General features: G+C 52.3%; 1 protein-coding gene across 4 annotated transcripts in view; it reads right to left on the bottom strand.

Annotated features, from left to right (window-relative positions):
- Nucleotides 1-11,477, bottom strand: part of IGSF9B (immunoglobulin superfamily member 9B) — a 94,242-nt gene extending 82,765 nt beyond the window's left edge. For all 4 annotated transcript variants that reach the window (XM_044996797.1, XM_044996800.1, XM_044996798.1 and 1 more), the window contains exon 1: nucleotides 11,280-11,477. In XM_044996797.1, the coding sequence (XP_044852732.1) occupies nucleotides 11,280-11,358 (79 nt within the window). In that variant the 5' untranslated portion in view covers nucleotides 11,359-11,477. The remainder of the gene's footprint in view (nucleotides 1-11,279) is intronic.
- Between the last annotated feature and the right edge of the window lie 11,003 nt (nucleotides 11,478-22,480).

The raw sequence follows: 22,480 nt of genomic DNA, 5'->3' as shown, positions 1-22,480 counted from the left end.
TCTATCCGCCTCCCTCCCAGATCACATCACCAGCGGAACATGACAGGAGCGAGTGGCTCGGCTTGAGCGGTGGGGGTTTGCTCAGCCAGTTAGAAACTGCACGTGACAGAAAGCTGCAATTAGCTGCTCAGTCATCTAAAGAACTATTGAGGAAGCCCGGCTGACTCTGCAGGCTGCCTGCCCTTCCCGACCAGAACACTGGCTGGCTGTACTGCTGGTGGGGTATCTGTGTCCTTCTGAGGGCACCTGCCTCCCTGACACCCGCCCCCGCTCTGGCTGAATCCATCACCCAGGATAACAGCCCCACTGGTCTCACAGTCAAGGACCTTCCCCCTCCCTCTCCCTCCTCACTTCTCTGCCTCAGCTCAGAAGCAGCATCTGGGTTTGCAGCAAGATTCCTGCTTTTTTAACCTGATTTTCCAGATGGATTGGCTGAGACACACATAGGTCAAGTGACTTGCCTCAAGGTCACACATCAGAAATGGGAGAAGGAGGGAGGGGAAGACCTGGAATAACCAGAGGGGACAGCTTAATGATCTATGCATCAGGTTCAGAGTAACCAGGCTCCCTGAAGCTTCAGGTTCAAGCCCCTTTCCTCCTTCAGAAGCAGAGAACCATGCAGCAGAGGGGACAGGGCTTTCACCAGTGACCCTTTAAGTAAGATCATGTCTCCTCTATGGTTGCATTTAAGTTCCCCCGGCACCATCGGAGAGTACAAGATCACGGCAGTGTCCTTAGGCCTTCCTAGCCAGCATGCTGGACAGCATTTGTATCTTCCACCCACCATCTCTTTCCAAAATGCTGTTTTGCGGGTCCCCACCACTACCCTCCAGGCCACATGAATGAGAGACGGGGATTATACAATCAAGACAATTCCTAGATAAATAACTCTGGTAAACTATAGTTAAGTATGTAAGGGGGAGTCATCGCAGTAGGACAGAGGTGCCAGCTGAAATCAGGGACCCTTTGCACTAGGCACAGTACGTACACACACACACACAGTGCCCCTGCCCCAAGAACTTGCAATCTAGGTAGGCAAGACAAAGGGTGGAATGAGAGACTTGCCCGAGGCTGCACAGCTAGTCAGTGGCAGAGCCAGGCCAGACCCCAGGTTTCCTGACTTCCAGTACAGTTCCTGACCCCCAGTTTGAGAACCCCCTGGTCTAGTGGGCAAGGACCTTTCACGGGGTCACAAGGTTATTACATGGGGGGGTCGCGAGCTGTCAGCCTCCACCATTTATAATGGTGTTAAATATATTTTAAAAAGTGTTTTTAATTTATAAAGGGGGGGGGTCGCACTCAGAGGCTTGCTGTGTGAAAGGGGTCACCAGTAAAAAAAAGTTTGAGAGCCACTGCACTAGACTATGCTGCCTCTGCTGAGTTAAAAGCGGAAGTTGTTAAAAATAAAATTCCCCCAGAAACCACACGGCCAAATGCTGCAGTTTTTAGGTGTTCACCTATAGCTCAAAACACACACAGCCTTGAGATCAGAAACTACTGGACACCGAATACCCATCGGGACACTGGCGTTCTTCTCCTTTACTCATTCCAAGCAGCAGCCATGGTACCTTGCTTCTTCCTGGAGCAACCTCCAAAGAACAGACCATGCTTACCTAGCACCTGAAGGACAAAGCCTCTAACCGCTCCCCTCCTGCCACAGGGTGCTCCACTCACCACTGGGCTGGTGTCTCCTGGTCGCCCTGGGGATTCTCTCTCGAGGCCAACGTCCCCTTCCATGGTTTGCACGTCATTGCTCCAACTCTCTCTCCCTGGTCAACACCCCCTCTCGCTCCAGGAACCACAGCGTCGTCTTTGTGACTCAGCCCCACAGCCAGGTCACTCTGTATTTCCCCCCCTTCTGGGGTATATCAAAGTCTTTCCGTCAGCAGTCCTAGGCAGTCTTCCCATTCACTGCCTCAGGTCTATGCCACACCTACTGTGGGTGGTAGGGGAACCTATGCCCAACCTCTGCTCCGGGTTCCAGTCCAGGGACCCTCAACCCAGCATTTCCAGGCTTTCCTCTCCCAGCCCTCACGGCTCCTTCCATAGACTGCTTCCCTCTACTCTGGTTCCCCTTCTCTCTCATGGTGTACCAGCTTCAAACCCTCCTCCCAGGGAGCGACTGCCCTGTCTGTTACCTGGCTTCATGGTCCCCACCTGTTCCTGCACAGCTGAGCCAGCTTTCAATTTGCTCCCTGGCTCCTCCTCCACCAGGTGCAGCCTGCAGAGTTAATTGGCCTATTTGACCATCTTAAGGCCTGTTAGTCCTGTGCAGGGTGGAGACTCCATCACACCTCCAAAACACAGACTCCACATCCTCAGCAAGTCCCGCTGCTGGATTCATGCCCCATGCCCTCTGGCCCAGCCAACGTGGTCAGAGACCCACTGCTTTCTGCCTATTCCAGGGTGGGGGGGCTCCTTTCCCCTTCAAACGCACAGAAAGGGAGCACGCTCACGAAGATGCTGCGCTGATATCGATGGATTCGCTTTGAGGTTTGGTTTGTGCTAAGGTCCTCAAGTGCTTTGCAGCTGGGAATTAAGCCGCAGCATCCTGGTGAGGTTGGCATTATCCACATGTCGCTGATGGGTAAACTGAGGCACAGACGGGCGGTGACTTGCCCTAGGCCACGAAGCAGATCAGCGACAGAGCCGGAGTAGAAGCCAGAACTCCAGCCCCCATCTCATACATTAGTCCCAGACCCAACTCTCCCCTTAGGAGATAACTTGCCACCAGCCACAACCCGTGGCAGCACTCTCCTAGTTCCAGATGCACATGGCAAAGGTCCATCCCCCACATACTGGTGCCTCTCAGGGGCAGCAGAGGAGGGCCTTAGTATTCTGCCACAGGCTACCCACACCCTAGCCCTCCCCTGTCCGACCCAAGCCACAGCACACTCCCACCTGCTAAGAATAGCACAACACTGACCCAGGCACAACACAACAGCACAAAGCTGCTTGTTCTGAAGCATCAGTCCTAGTCCCCTTGCAGCACTAACATTCCAACCGGCATGCACGAGATGATCGTTCTTCCCTCTGAATATGAGCACAGTGCCTTTAAGGGAGGCAGCGCTCTGCTCTGCTGGTGAGACAGTGACAGCTGCCAAGCAGTTAGTTGGGCGCATGCAGGTCATCCCTACAATCAGGAGTGCTGGAGTCTGGTAGCCAAATCTGCACACAGAGCAGGAAGGGAAGCCCATAGCGAACAAGCATCCCCTGGGATCCGCCTCCAGGGCGGTGGGACACAAAGGAAGCGCACACATGCTTGCCTACATGGCTGCCCCTAGAGCCGCTCGCCCGTGCTCATCCACCAGCTCCCCCCCACTCCTAAACTCAGCACTGATCAGCTGCGGCAGGAAAGTCAAGTGGAAACAACCCCCAGGGTCAGAGACCTGCTTTAGACCCAGCCATCCCCAGCGAATCCAGCTGTCTGCTTGCTGCACTCACACAAACCCTTCTCCCCACTCAGAGCAGACCCCATCCCACAGGGAGAGTGGGGTCGCTCTAGCGTCGGGTGCATTAGGACCCTATGGAAATGAACCCCCAACAGCCTTGAGCAAACAGGAGAGGAGCAGGCCCGGCTCAGTGGGTGCACATGGGGTGTGACGAAACCTATAGCTGAGCCAGAGCCCGTCTGCCTCCTGCAAACGCCGGTAACCAGATACTGGTGGTTTCTATTGCCAGGACATATGAAACCAGCTCATGTTTACAGCAATGCCGGACACAGCGATTTTACAACCCAAAAACTAATAACTCCGACACAAACACTTTGTACTCCGCCAGCTTAGACACCTGCCAGCTGCCCCCGCTTCAGCTTCCAACCTCTGCCAGCACGGGCACTCCTGGCCGAGCAGCGGACCCAGCCACGCACCCACCTCCTCAGTCCCCTACTCAGAGCGCAGAGCCACTGCCACAGCTCCAGAGGGGGCGGTTCTCAGAGCCCTGCCTCCTCCGGTCTCTCCCCGGAGGGATGCCCCCCATGCACGGAAGCGAGGAGTAGCCAGGCCTCTCGCTAGACAGAGCGCTGGGGCCATGGAGGGAGACGGGGCCTCTTTCACTGAGGATCACAAGGGGCAGCAAGCGGCACACAAGCTGCCCCTCCCCAATCAGCGAGATGCTACCAGGCTGGGACTCCAGCAGAGACATTCACTGCCACTGGGGTTGGGCGATTACATTGCTCTTTGATTAGAGGCTCGGAAGTAAATCAAGATAAATCAGATTAGTCTTTGCTCCCCGCGGAGGTTGGGGAATTACTGGTCCCCACTGTCCCTCTGCTAGGCATCAGGGAGGGGGAGAAAAAGATCCCCCAAGTCTTCAGCCACTGAGCAAAGATTAAAAGATAGATGTGGAAATAGCCCAGCCTGCCCCAGCTCTCCCAAACTCCATGTTCCATCCAGAGGTTTCCTCTTTGTGGCTGCAGCACAGAAGAGGAACAGGGATGTCCCAGGACCCAGACCTCACTGGGTGGGTTTTTCTACAACACATGCAACTAAACCAAACCACCACCACCACAATCTGCCCTTATTCCCAGTCTGACAGCCACCCACACGCCTCCCTCTCTTTCTGAGCCCCCAGGCCTTGGGGACACACTAGGGGAAGGGAGAAAGCCATGTCCACAAAGCATACGAACCTAGGATGTGCTGACTCCAGAGCTCCCCCAGTTATACTCAGTGCAAATCCCATTGCCAAGCCCTCCCACCGAACACCCTGCCAGGTGCACGGGGCCAGATGCCCAATCCTGGCAGACGGGTCCCAGTCCAAACACTCTCATGAACACCCAGCAGGGTGTTGATATCCAAGGCATGGAACACCACACCCAGTCCTTGGCATGCCATTTCCCAGCCCCCCTGTGCTCTAACTCATGCTCCAGCAGGGGCAGCCAGAACCTTCAGAGACCCCGGGGCTCAGAGTGCAGCCCCTTTCGGTTGAGTTAAGCAGCCCCACCGGCGATGATCCCTGTAGCACCAGAGGAGCAACCTGAGAACAAAGGCAGAGTAGCTCCTGCAGACTGTATAGAGAAATGTCAGGGTTTCACTCCAAACCCTCAAGGATGAAGAAACCACCCACAACTTTATCCTTACAGATGCCCTCCCCTTGCTGCTCCCTGACAGATACGGCCTTATTCCAATGACAGCTACAGTAATGCCACTGAACCCAGTAGAACCTCACCTCTATGAAACTGGTGTGATATCAGAAGCCCACTGAGTTCACCACTCCTTGTATCATTCCTTCTCCCACTCTGGGGGACCCACGCTGTTACTAAAGCCATGGTGTGGGCCTCCTAGCCGTCTCTGAAAGCTGGGCTGGGGTGGGGGGCTGCCCTCCCTTCCCCTGGAGTCCCCAAGTTGTAGGAAGGACGGAGCATGGCACTAGGAGCCACTTTCAGTGGGGGAGGAACCCACAGCTTTTAGCAAAGGCCTTAAATGATCCTTCTGGTCCCTGCTGGTTAAGCCCTGCAATCGGAGCTTCTGATCCAGGACAAGGGATGGAGAGCTCTCAGGGGGGAGATCTGCAAAGCCAAGGCATGGGGCTCCACACTGGAAGGGGAGCAGCACGGAGTCTTATCACCCAATGTTACCAGCCCGGTCTTGAGAGATTGCACTGCGAAGGGCCACTTCTCCAGCTGGAGGGAGCTCCTGAGTGCATCCCACAGGGATGGAGTGATGGTCTGCCTCAGGGCCATGCCATGACCTCAGCTACAGTGATTCTCATTTACATGAAGAAGGTGGAACTCCCTGTTGAGCTGGGGATAAGGGAGGGAATTCCCTGGGAAGGCAGGGGAGGGTCACCTTACAGGGCAAGGAGAATCGCCAAGTCTTGTAATTAACTAAGGCACAGGATCAGGAGTCAGGGTCAGTCAGTGCTGATCCCAGCTCTGCGAGTGGCTCACAAGATGACTTCATGGAAGGCACGGCCCCGCTCCATGCCTCAATTTCCCCAACTGAAACAAGGGGATAACAATGCTTTCTCCCATCATTCATGCTTCTCAGCTCTTTGAGAGCCTCAGACAGAAGGCACTGTAACAGGCAGAGAGCCCAGCCCACGGTCCCTGTCTCCTGTAGCCTGATTCTCTCCTTCTTCCTGTTGGGCAGGAAACAACACAGAACACAAGGGAGACCTCTACCCACCCACCTCCGCCCTGCAGCAAGACAGATGGACAGAGAAGGGCAGATCCCCAAGTCGCCAAAGTGCAGACTCCTGGATAGCGCTCAGAGAGACCAGGCCAAGGGCAGGACCACAGCATCCTGCCGTCACCATGTGACTCCTCAGCACCTATTTCCTCATCCGGGGCACGGAGGGGTGAGCAGAAAGCGGAGACTGCACTGGATCAGTTCACTGCCAACCAGCCACCCCTCAAGATCCTGGGGAGGGCTGCAGAGGCCAGAAACAGGCAGAAAGGGGGAAGAGAAGCAAAGACAGCGGCCAAGGCGACATAGTGCTGCCCTTAAGAACTCCAATCAGTGACATAAGAGGACTGACACTTATCAAAGGGGATGCGAAGAAGACTCCAGAACAGTATCTACTGCATGCTGTGATGAGCCATCAGCAGCTTTAGCAACAACAAGGGACATCCGCACCTGCCCACAGTTCCAGCAGCATTTATTTGCTGAAGAGCTGCAGAAACGCAAAATCGCATGTCAGGCTCATGCAGACAGCTGCCCAGCTCTGTCCGGCTTCAGACCCACAGGTTAAGGGTAAGACCTTGCTGGGCTGCACCAGCAGAGATGATGCACATGGAGGAATCCCAAGGGGATACAGAACAGCTCTCCAGAGCCAGGACTCTGAGGCCTGGCTAGGCATCCCTCCAAGACGGTGCTTTTCAACCTTTTTTCATTTTCAGACCCCTACAAAGGTGTGGGCCCATTTGGAAATCAGACAGTCTGTGGAGCCCCAGAGGTTCGCGGGCAATAGGTTGAAAAACACTGCTCTAAAGAATCACACAGAGCAGCCCTCCACAGACAGCTCTCCCCATCAGCCTGCCCTGCCTGAGAGCCCAAGGAGAAATTCCTTACGCACCTCCTGTGCTCACATGACCCCTCCACACACTGCATAGGATACATACTCAGGGCCCTTGCTGTGCACAGACCTCTACCACGCTCACTCATGACACACAACACATACACATGTTCACGGCCCCCTTGCACACAGGACAATTATGCACAAGGGACACCCCCACGGCCCTCACTGTGCATGAGAGAGAGCTTGCAGCACCAGGCCGGATGCAAGATTTGAGGCCTAACACAGAGGATAAGAACCAAAGTTAGGCCAGGTATTAAAGCAAATGCTGACAAGTTCACTGTTCAGTACACAAACCTGGCAAAGCTCTTGCTAGCATACTAGGCACGGAATATTTACATAAATATATTTCAGCTGGTACAAATGCATTTTAATTTAGTACAAGAGAAGGTGGTTTAAGGAAATGAATAGGGATGTTTTGTTCAAAACAAACAAAAATGATAAATGTTATAAAACATGTAGAGTAGGATGTAAATTGTTTACTCCAGTTTGTTTGTGTTTATAACGCTGGGGCACCTTGCCTTAACCCTTTGTAGTAATCTCAAGGTCTATTTGGTCAGCTACCTGCGCAAAGCTGGGACAGCACATGGAAAGAACACACACTATGCACAGTGCACTCACACATCACACCAGCTTACTATACACAGCACATACACACACTCCCCTACCATCCACAATAGACTCACTCATGATACACACAATGGCACTCCAGCCTCATCAACATGCAGACTCACTACACACAGCTCGCCCGCCCCACGCACAGTCTACTCACAGTCTGCTCCCACGCATTATTCATAGTACACTCACTCAGCACGTCTACTCTACTCACTCATCACACACACCCCCAAGGCACACGTGCATGCATACCCGCACACCCGCATGACACCAAGTCCCTTGACCCCCATCAGTGCACACGCTCTGCCCCAGAATTCCTGGTTCCCCATGTTTAACACGCAGGCGCTGCCCCAGCCGGGAGTTTCTCGGTCTCCCTATGGCACTTGCAGAGTTAAGCATCCCTTTCCACTCAGGAAGGGGATGCCCGACCCTCCAGCAAAGAAGAGATTCTATTCATGGTATTTTTAAGCAATAAGAACTTCCCCTCTTTATCTCTTCATGAGACAGAGGGTCATTCTAGACCTGCCCCTGCAAATTAACCTCCTGCTCAGCAGACCCCAGCATTTCAGCTGGTGGAAAGGGCTTGGCCAATTCTTTGAACCAGCTACAGCTACAGACGCAGCCCAACACCAGCAAGGGAGAAGCACCAACTTACAGGTAATAACCACGGCAGAGGACATCACATCACATCCCTAACTCAGCATATACCTGCCATCAGGGTAGGGTGCAACAGACCCTGCAATGATGGAGAACTTGGAGAGTAGAGTTGCCTATCAGGGGGCTCATATCATTACAGTATTTGGCCTCAGAGTACATCGGCCTAACAGAGGCAACCATTCTTCCTTGTGCGCCCATCTGTCTGCCTGTCTCCATGGTTTGCATCTTCAATTGTAAGCTCCTTGGGGCAGCTACTGTCTGGTCTTTTTGTTCGGTGTTTGTGCAGCACCTAGCACTGTAGTCCTTGACTGGGGCTCCTAGGTACTACCTTAGTACCCAGAATAAACAGTAATACGGGACTGAGATGCCAGCTTTCCCCTATACTTAGGGGAAATAATGGCGGCGGCTGTCAGGAAAGGGTCACTTTTAATGGCAACCACTGCCTACCTGCAGGGCTGCAGCCTTGGGTTCAGGCAGTGGAGAGGGGAACCCTGGTCAATTACCGCTCTTGTCCTTTCTATCCAATAAGCATACAGGCAATTGGAAATTTATATGGAGGGCTGGTGGAAAAGGGCTACTATAGATGTTCTTTCAGCAGCCCACTGGACTGCTAGGATTCATTCGTGGAAATGCCCATCTCACTTCCAAGCATTAAGTGCTCGCCAAGAAGTCAAGAATTTTGTTTTCCATCGGGCTCCCTTTATTAAAGGCATTTGCTGGAACCGAAGTAGTCATCTGACCTCTTCAGCAATATGACCTATTGGTCACCACTGGCTGGAAGGCGTAATAGGGTCAGGTGGCTAAAGAGACACCTCTGGATCCACCGCTGTTGGAGCTAAGAGACCGTAACTCACACTGAAGTTGAAGGGGTTTGCTGGTGACAGCCAAATGAATGAGGCAATGCAACTGATGAGAAGGAGTGCTATTGAGTGGCTGAAGCAGGAGACGGGAAAATCAGGACTCCTGGGTTCTATTCCCAGCTCTGCTTTAGTGACCTCGAGCAAATCTCCATCTCAGTTTACTGATCTGTAAAATGGAGAGGATACCACCCACCTCACAAAGGGAGCGGTTGAGGCTTATTTAGTAAGTGTAATGCTCCTCGGGATCCAAGCATGAAAGCCACTGGAGAAATGCCATTAACGACCGGGGCAGGGCTGAGATTGCTCCAAAGCCCCTATGCCTAGAGAAAGAGGAGGATGAGATATGCTCTCTTAAAAAATATATATATACTGGACACTTTGCATTGACCACATCCTATTGCACCTTCACTAAAACAGGGAAAGGCTTTTAATCAGGAAAAACTTCACCCCCCGCCCTTGAGTGGCAGGTCTGGTGAAGCCACTTTGGCCCAGTGAAAAGCAGCTGAAGAAAGAAACCTATAGGAAGCGTGCCTCCTGTCGGTGTGGGCGAGAGATATCCTGGCTTCCTCTCCTTCCCTCACACAGGGATCAGTCACTCACAGCCTCCTCGCCTTCCCAGCCACGGCTCATCTGGTTCACTTCTTGAAAGAGAAAATTCCAAAGCCCCCGAGACGATTTTTGCAGCATTCAAGTCACTCCAATCCTGAGAACACAATGCACAGCGCTGTGTGCAAGCTAATGTTTCATAAACTTCATGAGTTTTGGTTGACTGCCCTCAGGGAGGTCATTTTAACATGATTAGCATTTTCATAAGATGCTCGAGGCGCTTCTAGCTCTTTTTCTGCACATTCCTTAAAAGGAATAAAAAACCCTGTTTTGCCAGGCACTATTAGGAATCATTTAAAGTACTTAACCATCATACATAAGCAATGCACATGAAACGAGTCGCATCTCATGCTGTAACCGGTAGCCGTATAGCAGAACCGCCAGCCCATTTTACCAGCGTGTTGCTAAAGGCAAGGACGTTTGCTCTGAAGTCACATCTCTGAATAAGATTTCGCATTCCCCCACCTCTCCCCCACCTCCCAAACAAGCCCACTGCATCGATTTCAACAGCTCCTATTAGAAGTTTGCACCTGTCATTTGATCACAAGCACCTACAAGTCCACAACAGATTGGGAAAAAAATGTTTCCTACCTGGCATTTGCCACATAATTAAGTTTGCTCAGCTTTAAGTTAAAAAAAATACATGGAAAAGGACTCAGTTTTTTCCCCCCTTATTAATTCTAGGGCTTCAAAAGAGGTCTCTAAAGTCATGTCTTTCTAACACAGAAAGTGAGCCGTTAACTGGTGACCAGCAGAAACAAATCCCTTCTCTGCTAAACTGGATTCCCCCCCTTTTTGCTATTTTTCTTCAGGATTAAAAAAAAAGTGAATAGCCCCTCAACGGCTCCCTAGTAGCATTATTAAAATAGCAACATTAATTGAGTGCTCACTTTTTAAAAAAAATTGTTGGCTAATACAATAACGTTTTAATAAATAAATAAAATGTATTGGCCAACTCTACATTTGTCTACCTGGAATTTCTCTACAGCCTATGAAAGCTTTCCCCACATCTTTAAAAATGATTGGGGGGGGAAGAGAACGAAAGAAAGAAACCACCGCTCTTAAAAGCTCAAGATGCTCTTGTAGCAAAGAATACAACAGACAGGCTACAAATAAAATACCAACTCATGCTTCTTCTGATGCCTCAGAAAAGTAGGAGAAAGAAAAATTCTCTCTCTCTAGCCTGCTCTTTCTTCTAAGCATCTTCGACTGGTCAGACCAAAAGGTTTTCCTGCAGGCAGCCTCTGGAAATACTCACACAACTAGCTTCCCGGCACCCAAATCAGCTGCTTTAGATTTGCAAGTTTATACCATCCCCTTGACAGTTCCTCCTTCCCCGAGTGAAACTTGCGACAACAACAAAAAGGCTCAGATGCTTGCAACTCAGGGGTTGCAGGCAAAAAATAAAATAAAAATAAAATAAAATAAAGAGACACAGGGGCAGGCAGATTGAGAGGCTATTTGCTAGAGGCAGAAGGACTGGGAGACGGGGGGGAAACAGCAGCGAGATGCTGCACTTCAACTCACCTTGAGCTGCAAGTCCTCTGGTGGTGATTACACTTGCTATCAAAGTGGCCACATACCAAATCATAGTACTACCGACCATCAATAAGGAGCATCATCCTATCTCAAAAGTGCCCTTCTTGCTGGAGACCATTCAGTGCAGAGCCCCTGGCTGGTGCAAAGGATCCTCCTGGTGCCCTTTTCATGCCCTCATCCCTGGATCTTGCTGCCTCCCCTCCACTCTCCCCATCCCTCCTTTCCTATTGCAGCCCCCTCTCCCTCTCTCCTGACATGCACCAAGCACCTGCACTAGTAGCTAAGGCACAGCTCAGCCCAAGTCTCAGGGCGTAGCCTAGCCTGGGCTCTTTAGCTCCTTTGGTCCGCCCCCGCCTGGCGTCTATTGGCCGGAGGGAAAGAGAGTGGGCGTTGATTGGCTTGGGGCGCTGCCAGTGCCGGGGCGGTGGGCAGAGGGAGGGAGGCAGGCCCCGTTTCAAGGTGGGTTGGAGCGCGCAGTGCACAGAGCCGCAGAATCATGCGCATTGCCAGGGAGAAGGCGTCGGGATCGCCTCTGCCCCCCCCCGCCTGCTCACACTGCATGGCAAGGGCCCGGCAGGACAGGCGGGGGCTCCCGGGCTGCAGGGCCCCTCACGGGCCCGGCCACTTCGCCCGCTTCTCCCTCGCTTGCTGATAGTCCTGGGCGGGGAAAGGCCACCCCCAGCCTGCACCGCTCCTCCTTGGGCCACCCGCATCCCCTGCACCCCCACTGTCACCTCCATCCCCTTGTGCCCCCCTCCGTCCCCGGTACCCCATCCCCCCTCTCCCCTGCACCCCCAGCCCCCCTGCACCCCCACTGTCACCCCAGCCCCTTGTTCCCCAGCCCCCCCTCTTCCCTGCACCCCCACTGACACCCCCAGCCCCTTGTTCCCCCGGTACCCCATCCCCATCCCCCCCCTCCCCTGCACCCCCACTGACACCCCCAGCCCTGGTACCCCATCCCCATCCCCCCTCTCCCCTGCACCCCACTGTCACCTCCATCCCCCTGTGCCCCCCTCCGTCCCCGGTACCCCATCGCCATCCCCCCCCTCCCCTGCACCCCCACTGACACCCCCTGCACCCCCACTGTCACCCCAGCCCCTTGTTCCCCTGATACCCCATCCCCATCCCACCCTCTCCCCTGCACCCCCACTGTTACCCCCAGCCCCTTGTGCCACCCCCACCGCAGTACCCTAGCAGCCTGTTTCCTCCTCCATCCCTGGAACCCCATCCCCATGCCACCCTTTCCCCTGCACCCCCACTGTCACCCCCAGCACCCCATCTCCTTGTTCCCCTCTCCCCTGCACCCACTATCCCCTTATTCCTCCCTCCATTCCCCTGTCCCACCGCAGTACCCCATTCCCCTGTTCCCCATCCCTGGTACTCCATTCCCCTGTGCCACCTTCTTTCCTGCACCCCCACTGTCACTCTCACCCGCCTGTGCCCCCTCCATGCCCCTGTGCCACCCTCTCCCCTGCTCCCCCACTGTCACCCCAATCCCCGTTCCTCCTCCATCCTCAGACCCCCATCCCACTGTGCCACTCTCCCCTGCACCCCCACTGTGACCATTTCATCCCCTATGCCACCCCTACCCCAGTACCCCATCCCACTATGCCACCCTCTCCCCTTTGGCCACACCGTGCCCCTAGTACCCTCTTCCCACAGTGCTGCCCTTTCCCCTGCATTCCCCTTCTCCCCATGCCACCTCCCACTCTGTGCCACCTACTCCCCTCCACCCCCACCCCACTGTGCCACCCCCCCAGTGCCCACTTCCCACTGTGTCACCCCCAGCCCTGCACTCCTATCTCTCTGTGCCCTTCACCATCTGCCTCCCCCACTCTGCACAAAGAGGTGGTGCCCTGTCCTCTCTGTTCCCTGTATCACCACTCGGTGTCCCCTTCTTTGCTACTCCCTCTCCTTATCTTCCTTCAAAGAGGGGTATGTGGCTACCCCCTCCCAGCAACCGGCTAGCCCCTCTCCTTGCTCTTCCCACCAAGGGCCCCTCTGTCCCCCAGCCCATCCCCCACCCCCCCACCCCCACCAGGGGTAATCCCTCCCTCCGGGAATCTGCACTCTGACTAAAAACCTTTTCCCATAGACCCAATCACTCCACAAGGGAAGCTTCTCCCCATGACAAAAAACCGCCCTGCCCAAGGAACCAGTGGAACAGGTGGATCTCAGCTTGGCTGCCCACCGCACATTAAGCCCAGGCCTGGAGAACAGAGGAGACCACCTGACCACAAAGCCACACACCCCACCATCCTCTCCCCTCTATTGGACCCACACTCCTCCTCCCTCATCAGCCCCCAGCTTCCTCCATGTCATCTGGAGATGGTCCCCTCTCCTGGGCTCTTACAGATAGAGGGGGCATAGTGGACTAACATTCTCTCATACACCCTCTATGGCATAACCAAGGAGCCTGCATCCCATCTGCTCTCTTGGGAGAGAGAGGAGACTCATCCCACCCCCATCCCTCTCAGACCTAGAGGGAAATATTGAGGGACCTCCTCCCTGGCTGGCAGGATCCAGTTCTAGTGGCTTTCTAGAGCAGCCACATCTGGGGAGAGCTACCTGCTATTAAAGGCCTCCCTGCTCGTAACACATGGGCTGTAGTAACTGAAGAGCTGCTGTGCAGTAGGGGCATGGTGGGGGGTATTTCTGCCACCTCAGGGATAGCTAGCGAGGAGGCAGAAATACCTCTGGAGAAGAGACTAAGACCAGGCTGGGTGAGAAGAGGGCAGTTGGATTCAAGAGGGAGGACGGTCTTGTAGCTAAGGTACTGGACTGAGACCCAGAGCTTCAGTTTCTACCTCTGCCACAGACTCCCTGCTTGACCTTGGGTGCATCACAGCCAGGTTTAAAGGAGTGCTCAGCACGCAGCCGCTCCCATGGGGGCGCCATAGCACCCAATGCACTGAGCTCTTGGGAACAGCTGACCACTCGCTTTGACATGCAGAAGGGAGCTGAGACCTTTGGAAAATCTGACCCTTCTCTCTCCCTCACAAGCCTATCGAGAAAAGGGAGACAACCATCCTTTTTCTCCTAACCTTCGTCTGCCCTGTCCATTTAGATCAGGGGTCCCCAACGCAGTGCCCGCGGGGAGGCATCTAAATGCACCCGCGTCTTGGCCGGCGGTGGAGCATCTGCCGAAATGCCACTGAATTTCTGCTGCGTTTTGGTGGCGACGCCTCTCGCTGACATCGCTTGTCGGCGGCAAGTGGCATCATCGAGAGGATTCGCCGCCGAAACACCGCAGAAATTCAGTGGCATTTCGGCAGATGGTCCACCGCCGCCACCGTCCTTTGTCTGGCGCCTGCCAGATGAAAAGGTTGGGGGCCACTGGTTTAGATTGTAGGATCTGCCAGTTGGGAACAGTCTCTCACTATTGACATGTACAGCACCTAGCACTGTGGGGCCTTCCAAGCAGTACCATAATACCAGTAAATCACTAACTGGACATAAAGGGAGCAGCAGAGGAGGTGGTGGGTGGAGGAGGGGATCTTAGTGGGTAGATGAGAGGGACTTTGAGACAGTGAGGAAAGACCCCACCCCTTTGTTCCTGAAGATGCCCCACGGGGGAGATGCACTTGCCCCCTGCACCATCCTGAAGAGACATCACAGGGCTAAGCAGGCCACTCAGCTTCCTGGCAAGAGGCAGTTTGGGAGTCTTTGGAGCAGAGAGCTGTGAGGAGACAGAGGATCTGGGCCATGGCTGGGAGTGGAGAGCCCAGGCATGGATTGGGAGAAGCATGTGACTTTGTCAATACACCTACAAACTGAACCTGAGACCTGGCTTCCCACCCCAAGCTGTGTTTGCAATGGCCATGTTAGTTGTGTGTTACTTGGGGATGTCGTTTTGCATTACGGATGTTCTTCCTTTCAGCTTAATTTTCTTCCCTCTTGTGATCCCTGGAAATAGAAAAGTTCCTTAAAGCAGATTGTTACTGCAGTTTTGAGAGCCATGGGGGAACAGGGCAAGGCTGGGGAGTAAAAAACACACCCCGTTTCAGTAGCTTTCTTAATTATGCTCATTAAGCATCAGGCTTTTAGATGGCCTGATGAAAGCAGTTATGGGGAGAGGGACCCCGAGGCCAGAAGAGACCTTGCAGAGGTTCCCACCACCCCTAGCCCAAGTTCGAAGGAGTTTGCTTTGCTAGCAAAACCGAGACCTTTTAAAATTCTGACTCAGCTCTTAATCCTGAGGTAGGAAGTGAAAGCTTGCAGATACACTCGCCTCTGGTATCAAGGGGCTGATCCAAAACCTAGTGATATAAATGCAACTCTTTGCATCGACTTCAACTGGCTTTGGATCAGGCCTCCCATGATTCTCCCTCAGCCAGATGTCTTGTCTTTTCTTAACTCCCACCTCTTAACATCAACTCAGTGGCTGGTGGGCACAGTGCACCCAGCAACCATGGAAGCATGGTCCTGATTTTCAAGAAGTGCAAGTGATAGTCACTCAGCAATATGAATACTCTGCACTTTGTAAGCCAAGAGCCTCATTTTCCGAAGGCATAATACCTACAGCCTCCATTATCCCTCTAGACACCAGAGCAGAGCCCAGAATGCACATGGGTTTTCAGTTATGTACACAGAACACTGGACAGGACCACACATTACAATAGCAAACAGGACATTTTATCGAGCGTCTTTCATACCAACTGTAGCCAGTCCTGCTACCGAGTTAAAAGATACACTTCTAAAGGGAAAACCAACAGGAAGGAAGAAGTTTTGAAGAGCAGAGAGAAGAGGAGTTTTGGTGCTTTATTTATACTTACACAAGTTGTTAGAGTCAACATTGTAGGTTCCAGCTTTAAGCAATGAAAAAATTCTTCCTGTCCAGACACAGCTACTCCTAGTGTTTTTAGCTAGGGTTTTGCCCCCATTCTAAGAAAAATAAAAACACCAATTACACATATACTAACGCAGCCAGAGCTGGGAGGCATCAGAAGCATCGTTAGCCTGTGATAGATGGAGCCAGACCAACCTTGCTCCTGGTATGTGGCTTTCAGAGCCAAACAGCAGAAAGAAGGAGCCATCATCATTCATCGAGAGACTGAAAATATGTTCGTCAGTTTGGAGAATGGGGGTCGGTTCACACCCTTGTTTTTCCAGTCTAATTTGTTAATTATATGAGATTCTTTCCCTGCTGTTTTCACACTTCATCTCTATTTGTAGCTGCATGTATTTAAATAGAGATGGGAGAGTCCCTTCACTCTGTGTCTGGTTTTGGGATCAAGCTAGGATCAAACGAGGACAATAGGGCACGTGGCATCCTTTAGGTAAGTGGGTCTCAATCTTGACTATACTCAGAGCTCCCGCACAACCTGCTGGGATCGAGCCAGGAGACCCCTCCCATTTAGCCATACGAGAAAGGCATGAGGGCCATGAGCCCCAGGTTTAGGTCAAAGAGCCACTCCAAGAGTGAACTGGACCGGAAGTCATTAACACACATGTTCCAGAGACCAGCTGAGCAGCACTTGCAGCTGTCACTGGAGTCAATGGGAGACGCCAGTGTTCAGCACCTGAGGATGGCACAAACCTACTTCACTGGGGGTGGGGGTGTTCTTGCCTGTCCAGAAGGCCAGCATGAGGCTTTTGCACTAATTACATCCCATAGGCCTCAGACTAGGAATCAAGAGACCTGATTTCTATTTCCTAGGGCTTCAGTGGTGCATACTTTATATTACCATAGCCCATGGACCACGACCCCCATCATGCTAGGCATTGTACAAACACACACCAAAATGCTCTTTTGCCCAAGACCGTACAGTGGTGCCTTGTGCAGATCCTCAGCATAGGGTTGAACCCCACCCATTGGGAATGGAGTTTCAGGCACATGGCAGGTGGGGTCACAGACCTGATTCCAGTTATTACTGAAGCCTGTGATAGTGTCACTAGAGCCAGCTGGGGGGTTTGGCACTTAGCCAACCCCTTGGCTTAGCCCATAACTTTGATCAAAGCTCACATATGGCACAGAGAGAGAGAGAGAGAGAGAGAGAGAGAGTCCATCCCATCGCAGGAACAAATAGTCTAGGACACTAGCCCTGCGACCCCCTATCCCACCACCCCCACAAACCTCACGCCATGGCAGCCACCATGCCAAGACTGCCAAAACACACCCATGCCACGTCCTTTAACTCCACCCCCCGCAAGGCAGCCCCATCAGCTGGTCCCACAAGGTAGAACCTTAGACCCCATCCCCTCTGGAGACAGATGACCAGTTGGGACAGACAAAGGTACCATGGCTTTGATGGGGGACACGCACTCATTCCTGAAGCTAGAAATGTCCCTGCCCAGCGAGCTGGGGCAACTCCAGGGCGTAAACCTCCATCGAGGCACTTTTTAAATAACTGAACTTTCAGCAGCAAAACGAGGACATACCCAGTTCCCATCTCTCTCTCCCCTTTTCCCCTCACTGACCTGTGGAGCCTGTCCCCTTTGGAACCACTACCCACTAATCTGTTGTGCCGGCTGCCTCCGAGGAGCCGTAAAATCCGTATATTCAAAGTCATTGGGAGAAAAAAAAAACTCACCAAACATCAGGATTGAAACTTCAATAACGTGGCCTTTCCCTGCTGCTTCTATCCCACGACCAAAAATACACCACAACCATGTCATGCTAATTATGGATGAGTCAGTTGACAACTGGCCACTGTTAAATTTAAACCATCTTTAAATAACAAGGAGTATAAAAAAAGTTTTTTTTTCCCCAAGATTACAACCAACACACTTAGAATAGATTCAGCAGCAGACTCAGCGGTGCAAACGCACGTAGCTGCAGATGCATCAATACAGCTGCGCTGATTTACGATAGCTGATAAGCTGCCTCTCTGCATTACACAGAGCAGAGGACTGGCCAGGATCCTTAGAAAACACCTGGGCTCGGATTCTGGCCTCTCACATGCTGAGAGAGATGCAACAGGGTCAGCTTACTACCTTCCCCATCACTGGTCTGGCCAGGCCTCAGTTTCCTTTCTGTAAGTCAAACAGTACCTAGCTAGGGCTTCCAAATTATATTTTCCCTTCTGGAGTTTGGTTTATTAACAGATAAAGTTCTACGCAACACAAGCCTGCTCCTGAGGGCTGTCTTTCTAAAACCCCCACCACACCTGACTTCTTCCAGAGGGAGCTCAGAGCTCTGCTTCATGCAATCCGCAGAGGCAGTCATGTGATCCCATTCATTCATGTGTTCCATCTGGAATCCCCCGAATCATCTGCTTTCATGGGACTCTGGAAGAGGCATGCTGGCAGGGCCTTGCATGTGCCAGAGGGCCAATCTCCTGGTAATGGTGGACTGGCAGGACCCCAGGCCTCCATCACAAAAGAACAAGCTGAGGCCCTGATCCTGCAAACATTTAGGCACAGAACTAGTGGGACAACTCAACGGGTGAAATCCACCCCTGCGCAGGGGTCCTGGGTGAGGTCAGTATGTCACTTAAGCCTTCAACGGGGGCTTAATGTGCTGGCCCTGTACCAACGGGGAAATTTCATTGTATTTGCATAAAATTACTCACACGTGTAAGTGTTTGCAAGATCAGGACATTAATGTTTTAGTGCTTGATCCACAGGGAGATCGGTATCCTACTTGTCAGGAATCTGCGTCCCATGTTTGGGGGAAGGGCACCGCGTCCCATAGCATCCCATTTCAGGGGGTTCTGTACCCCACACATCAGATCTGATTATCTCACAGCTGTCCTCCCCCCAGCTCAGTTCTCAGAGCGGGGGGGGGGGGCTCCCCATCCATGCTGCATCCCTGAGAGTGATGGGATCAGGGGCGGGTGCTTTTTTTCCCAGCACACACAAGCCCCCTGAAAATGAGAGCTTAAAATGGAAATGCTGAGCCAGCCTTAAGTGTCACTGTGAATACAGCAAAGCTGTGATCTGAAAAACAAAACAGCCCCTTGACTGAGCTTTTGAAGGACAAACGGTCAAACGGGCTCAAGTCGGCATGTGGCTTGCGCTGGGTCTTTTCTATTAGGCGCATTTCTCCTTTCACTTTCCCTGGGTGATCAGCTGCTCATTCCTGGCTCATAGTAGCAGCTGGCTCGCACACGCGACTCTTCTGACGTTCCTCTCCTTCTCTGGCACCAAGTCTCGGAACAATCCACCTGTGGTATTTAAAGAGAGACATGGTAATTCATGCAAGGAGGGTCAATTGAATCAGATTTGCAACTCTCCCTCTCATCCGCCAGTTTCTAACGTATGGCGTTAGTCATCAATCCCACCAGTAGACTGACTTGTGGAACAGTCACCGTATCAGGCTGTAGGAATCGTGTGTCATGTCTTGATAACCTCATCTAAGGATTCAGCTTTGGTAATATAAACCCCAGTCTTATCTTGTCAATTTTGTAACAAAACCATCTCTTAGTCTCCCCTCTCCTCTGCATTTCCACGTGGCCCGAGAGAAGTGGAGAAAATGCCTTCTGGTGGAGTGGAGGCAAATTCCTAACGCTTCAGGGAGGAGGAAAAGCAGGATTCAAGCAGTCATTGGGCCCAATCCTGCAAGCTTTGTTCACGTGTGTGATATTTACTCACACAAAAAGTCCCATTAGGATAAATCCTTACTGCCTTCCTCACATGAGCAGTCACATTCACTTCTGTGGGGGACTCCTCCTCAGGTGAGTAAAGGGTGTAAGGTTGGACTCGTTTGACTTGATCTCGCTGTGCTGAAGTCAATAGCAAAACTCCCGTTAACTGCAGTGGGGGCAGGATCCGGCCCATTGTGCATAAAATGCCACAGGCCTGACCCAAAGTCCATTGAAGTCATACAAAAATGGGTTTGTTCCTGCTGGATGCTGAGCATACTCAGTCCCACTGACTTCAAAAGAAACTGAAGGTGCAAGATCAGGCCCCAAGTTTTCCAACTCAGCTGGCACCTGGGTCACAGGCTGCATTACCCATGGAGACGACTGGGACGGTCAGACCTTACAGTTTTATTTCTTTAGTGAGGTCATCCAAACCTCATCGTCAGAGAAAATATCAGAACGTTACAGAAAAATAAATCCCTGAAAAAGATAAATCACTTCCCGTCGGATCCTTCCCGGGGTCTAACCCCAGACTCATCTTCACTGCCCCATGCAAGTGGACTGCAGGGCCTCCCCAGAGACACATGGGCATCTGTGGGGTCTACGCTGGGACAAGGGCCCAATGCAGGATCGGGGCCTAGGAGACTGGCCCTGATTGAGCAAAGCACTTGAGCGAGTGTTTGACTTTACGCATATGCTTAATGCGCCTTGTTGTGGGTAAGCACGCTCAAGCGCTTCGTTCCGTTTCAGCCACAGTTAGAAAACAGCCTCAGGTCCTTTACACAAAGTCTTTTAAAAAAAATTTCCTAGAATCTCAGTTCCTTTTGGCTGTTTTTCCCCCCCTGCATCTGTAAAACACAAAAATAAATTTTAAAATCATAAGAGTCATTAACCTTCCTTCCACTGTGAAGGAAGCTCAAACCCAACAGCCTTGCCAGGAAGTGAAGCCGACGGGTTTAGCAGCACTGGGCTGAGATTCACCCCCGTGCAGGCCAGGAATGAATGGCTCCCTAACTAAACTAAGGGAAGGGCTGCAAAGAAAAACAAACAGCCTCCACGGGGAAAGGGGAATTCAGCTTTAATATCCTTGCCATGTTAATAACTTAGGGCTGAGTCAGCTCTCAGCCATCGGGGCAGGGAAAGGCTGAGCCGGGGAGCCCTGCAGCAGTGGTGGAGGGGGACCATGTCTGCACAGGGCACTGGGGACAGCGCATAGAGCATTGGCACTTGCTGCACCAGCAGCAAAGGGGGAACGTGCACTTCCCCACAGCGCTGCACTTCCACCACTACCTGATGCCCTCAGTGCACTCTGAGGGTGCAGCCCAGATAAATGCAGCAGCCGCCCCACTTGCATTCAGTCCATGCCATCAGCTACATTGTGCACAAGTGCTCTAGGATGTTAGGCCCTGCGTGTGGCTCTCCTCCTGTCCCATACAGCATATACATTCAGGGCAGCTAGAATTTGCCCCGTAGGGCATCATCAGCAACCCGGGGAAAGATGCTGAACAAGATATCCCATACAGAGCCCGACTCTCCTGTCACTTAGAGCAGTTTGCACTGCTCCAGCTCACCTTTCTTCACGGCAGTGACTCCTCACTGGCCCTGGGCTCACAGGGGGGAGAAACAGGTGCCCTGATTTGTATCCGCCCGATGTCCCTTTCAGGAAAGCAACATAGAGCTCAACCTCGGAGCAGATAGGTTTTTGTAAAAGGAAATGGGGAGGTGAGAGATTCTGGTGTTCACATGGGTCCTACATTCTCTGCACAGCAATGGGTGTAAATTGGAGTCGCTCCGTTGAAGGCGGTGGGCCACTGTCTCCGTTACCCTCCATCTTGGGTAGCCGTCTGTCCCAGTGCAAAGTGAGTTTAATGCTCTAGCATGCCAGTTTGCACTGGTGTGAAATGATGACACAAGGATGAGGCCTGTGGAGAATCGGGCACAACGTGGCTACACCTACAGCAGCTGAGGATCTGGCCCCAAAGCTACTCCCCTTCCTCTACAGATTGCAACAGCACAGCACAGTCATGCCGGGACGTTTCTAACCCACGCGTACAGCATCTCTGATTGGATGAGTAAACCCAGGAGCTCCATTGAAGGCAGAGGGGTGGAGCTGAAGCATGTTCTGTTCAGTGACATTAATTGCACTGTAACTGCTTTCCATCTCGGATGTAACTGTGGTGTAATATTATCTAGATCATGGGCTCATGCAGCAATCCCAGCACTGCTACATTTGCCACCTACATAATGATGCGCTGGGACGATATGTAATCAAACAGGGGAGCCACAGGGTGAGTACAGTGCTCTTAGACGGCTTACAAACCGCACTGAGACTGGGCTGACTTCATTCATTATGACGATGACAACGATACTTTGTACATCTCCAGCGCTTCTCATCGGAGGATCTCACAGACATTTTAAAGACGTATGAATTAGGCCTCAACAGCCCTGGCTGTCAGGTAAGTAGCATTATTTCCATTTTTTTTCCACCTGGGGAATCTGAGGCACTGAGGTCCTGATTTTCAAAAGTGCTCCGATCCCATTTAGGCTCCAAAATCAAATGGCCGGATTTCCCATAGTGCTCAGCATAGTGGGAGCTGAGCTGTTTGGACAATCTGGCCCCAATTTTGGGTGCTGAGCACTTGAAAACCTGGCCCTAGAGCATTT

This window comes from Mauremys mutica, chromosome 22 (genome assembly GCF_020497125.1).
Source record: "Mauremys mutica isolate MM-2020 ecotype Southern chromosome 22, ASM2049712v1, whole genome shotgun sequence".
NCBI lineage: Eukaryota > Metazoa > Chordata > Testudines > Geoemydidae > Mauremys > Mauremys mutica.
The sequence above is the reverse complement of the archived record's forward strand: the minus strand, read 5'-3'. Positions and strand labels throughout refer to the sequence as shown.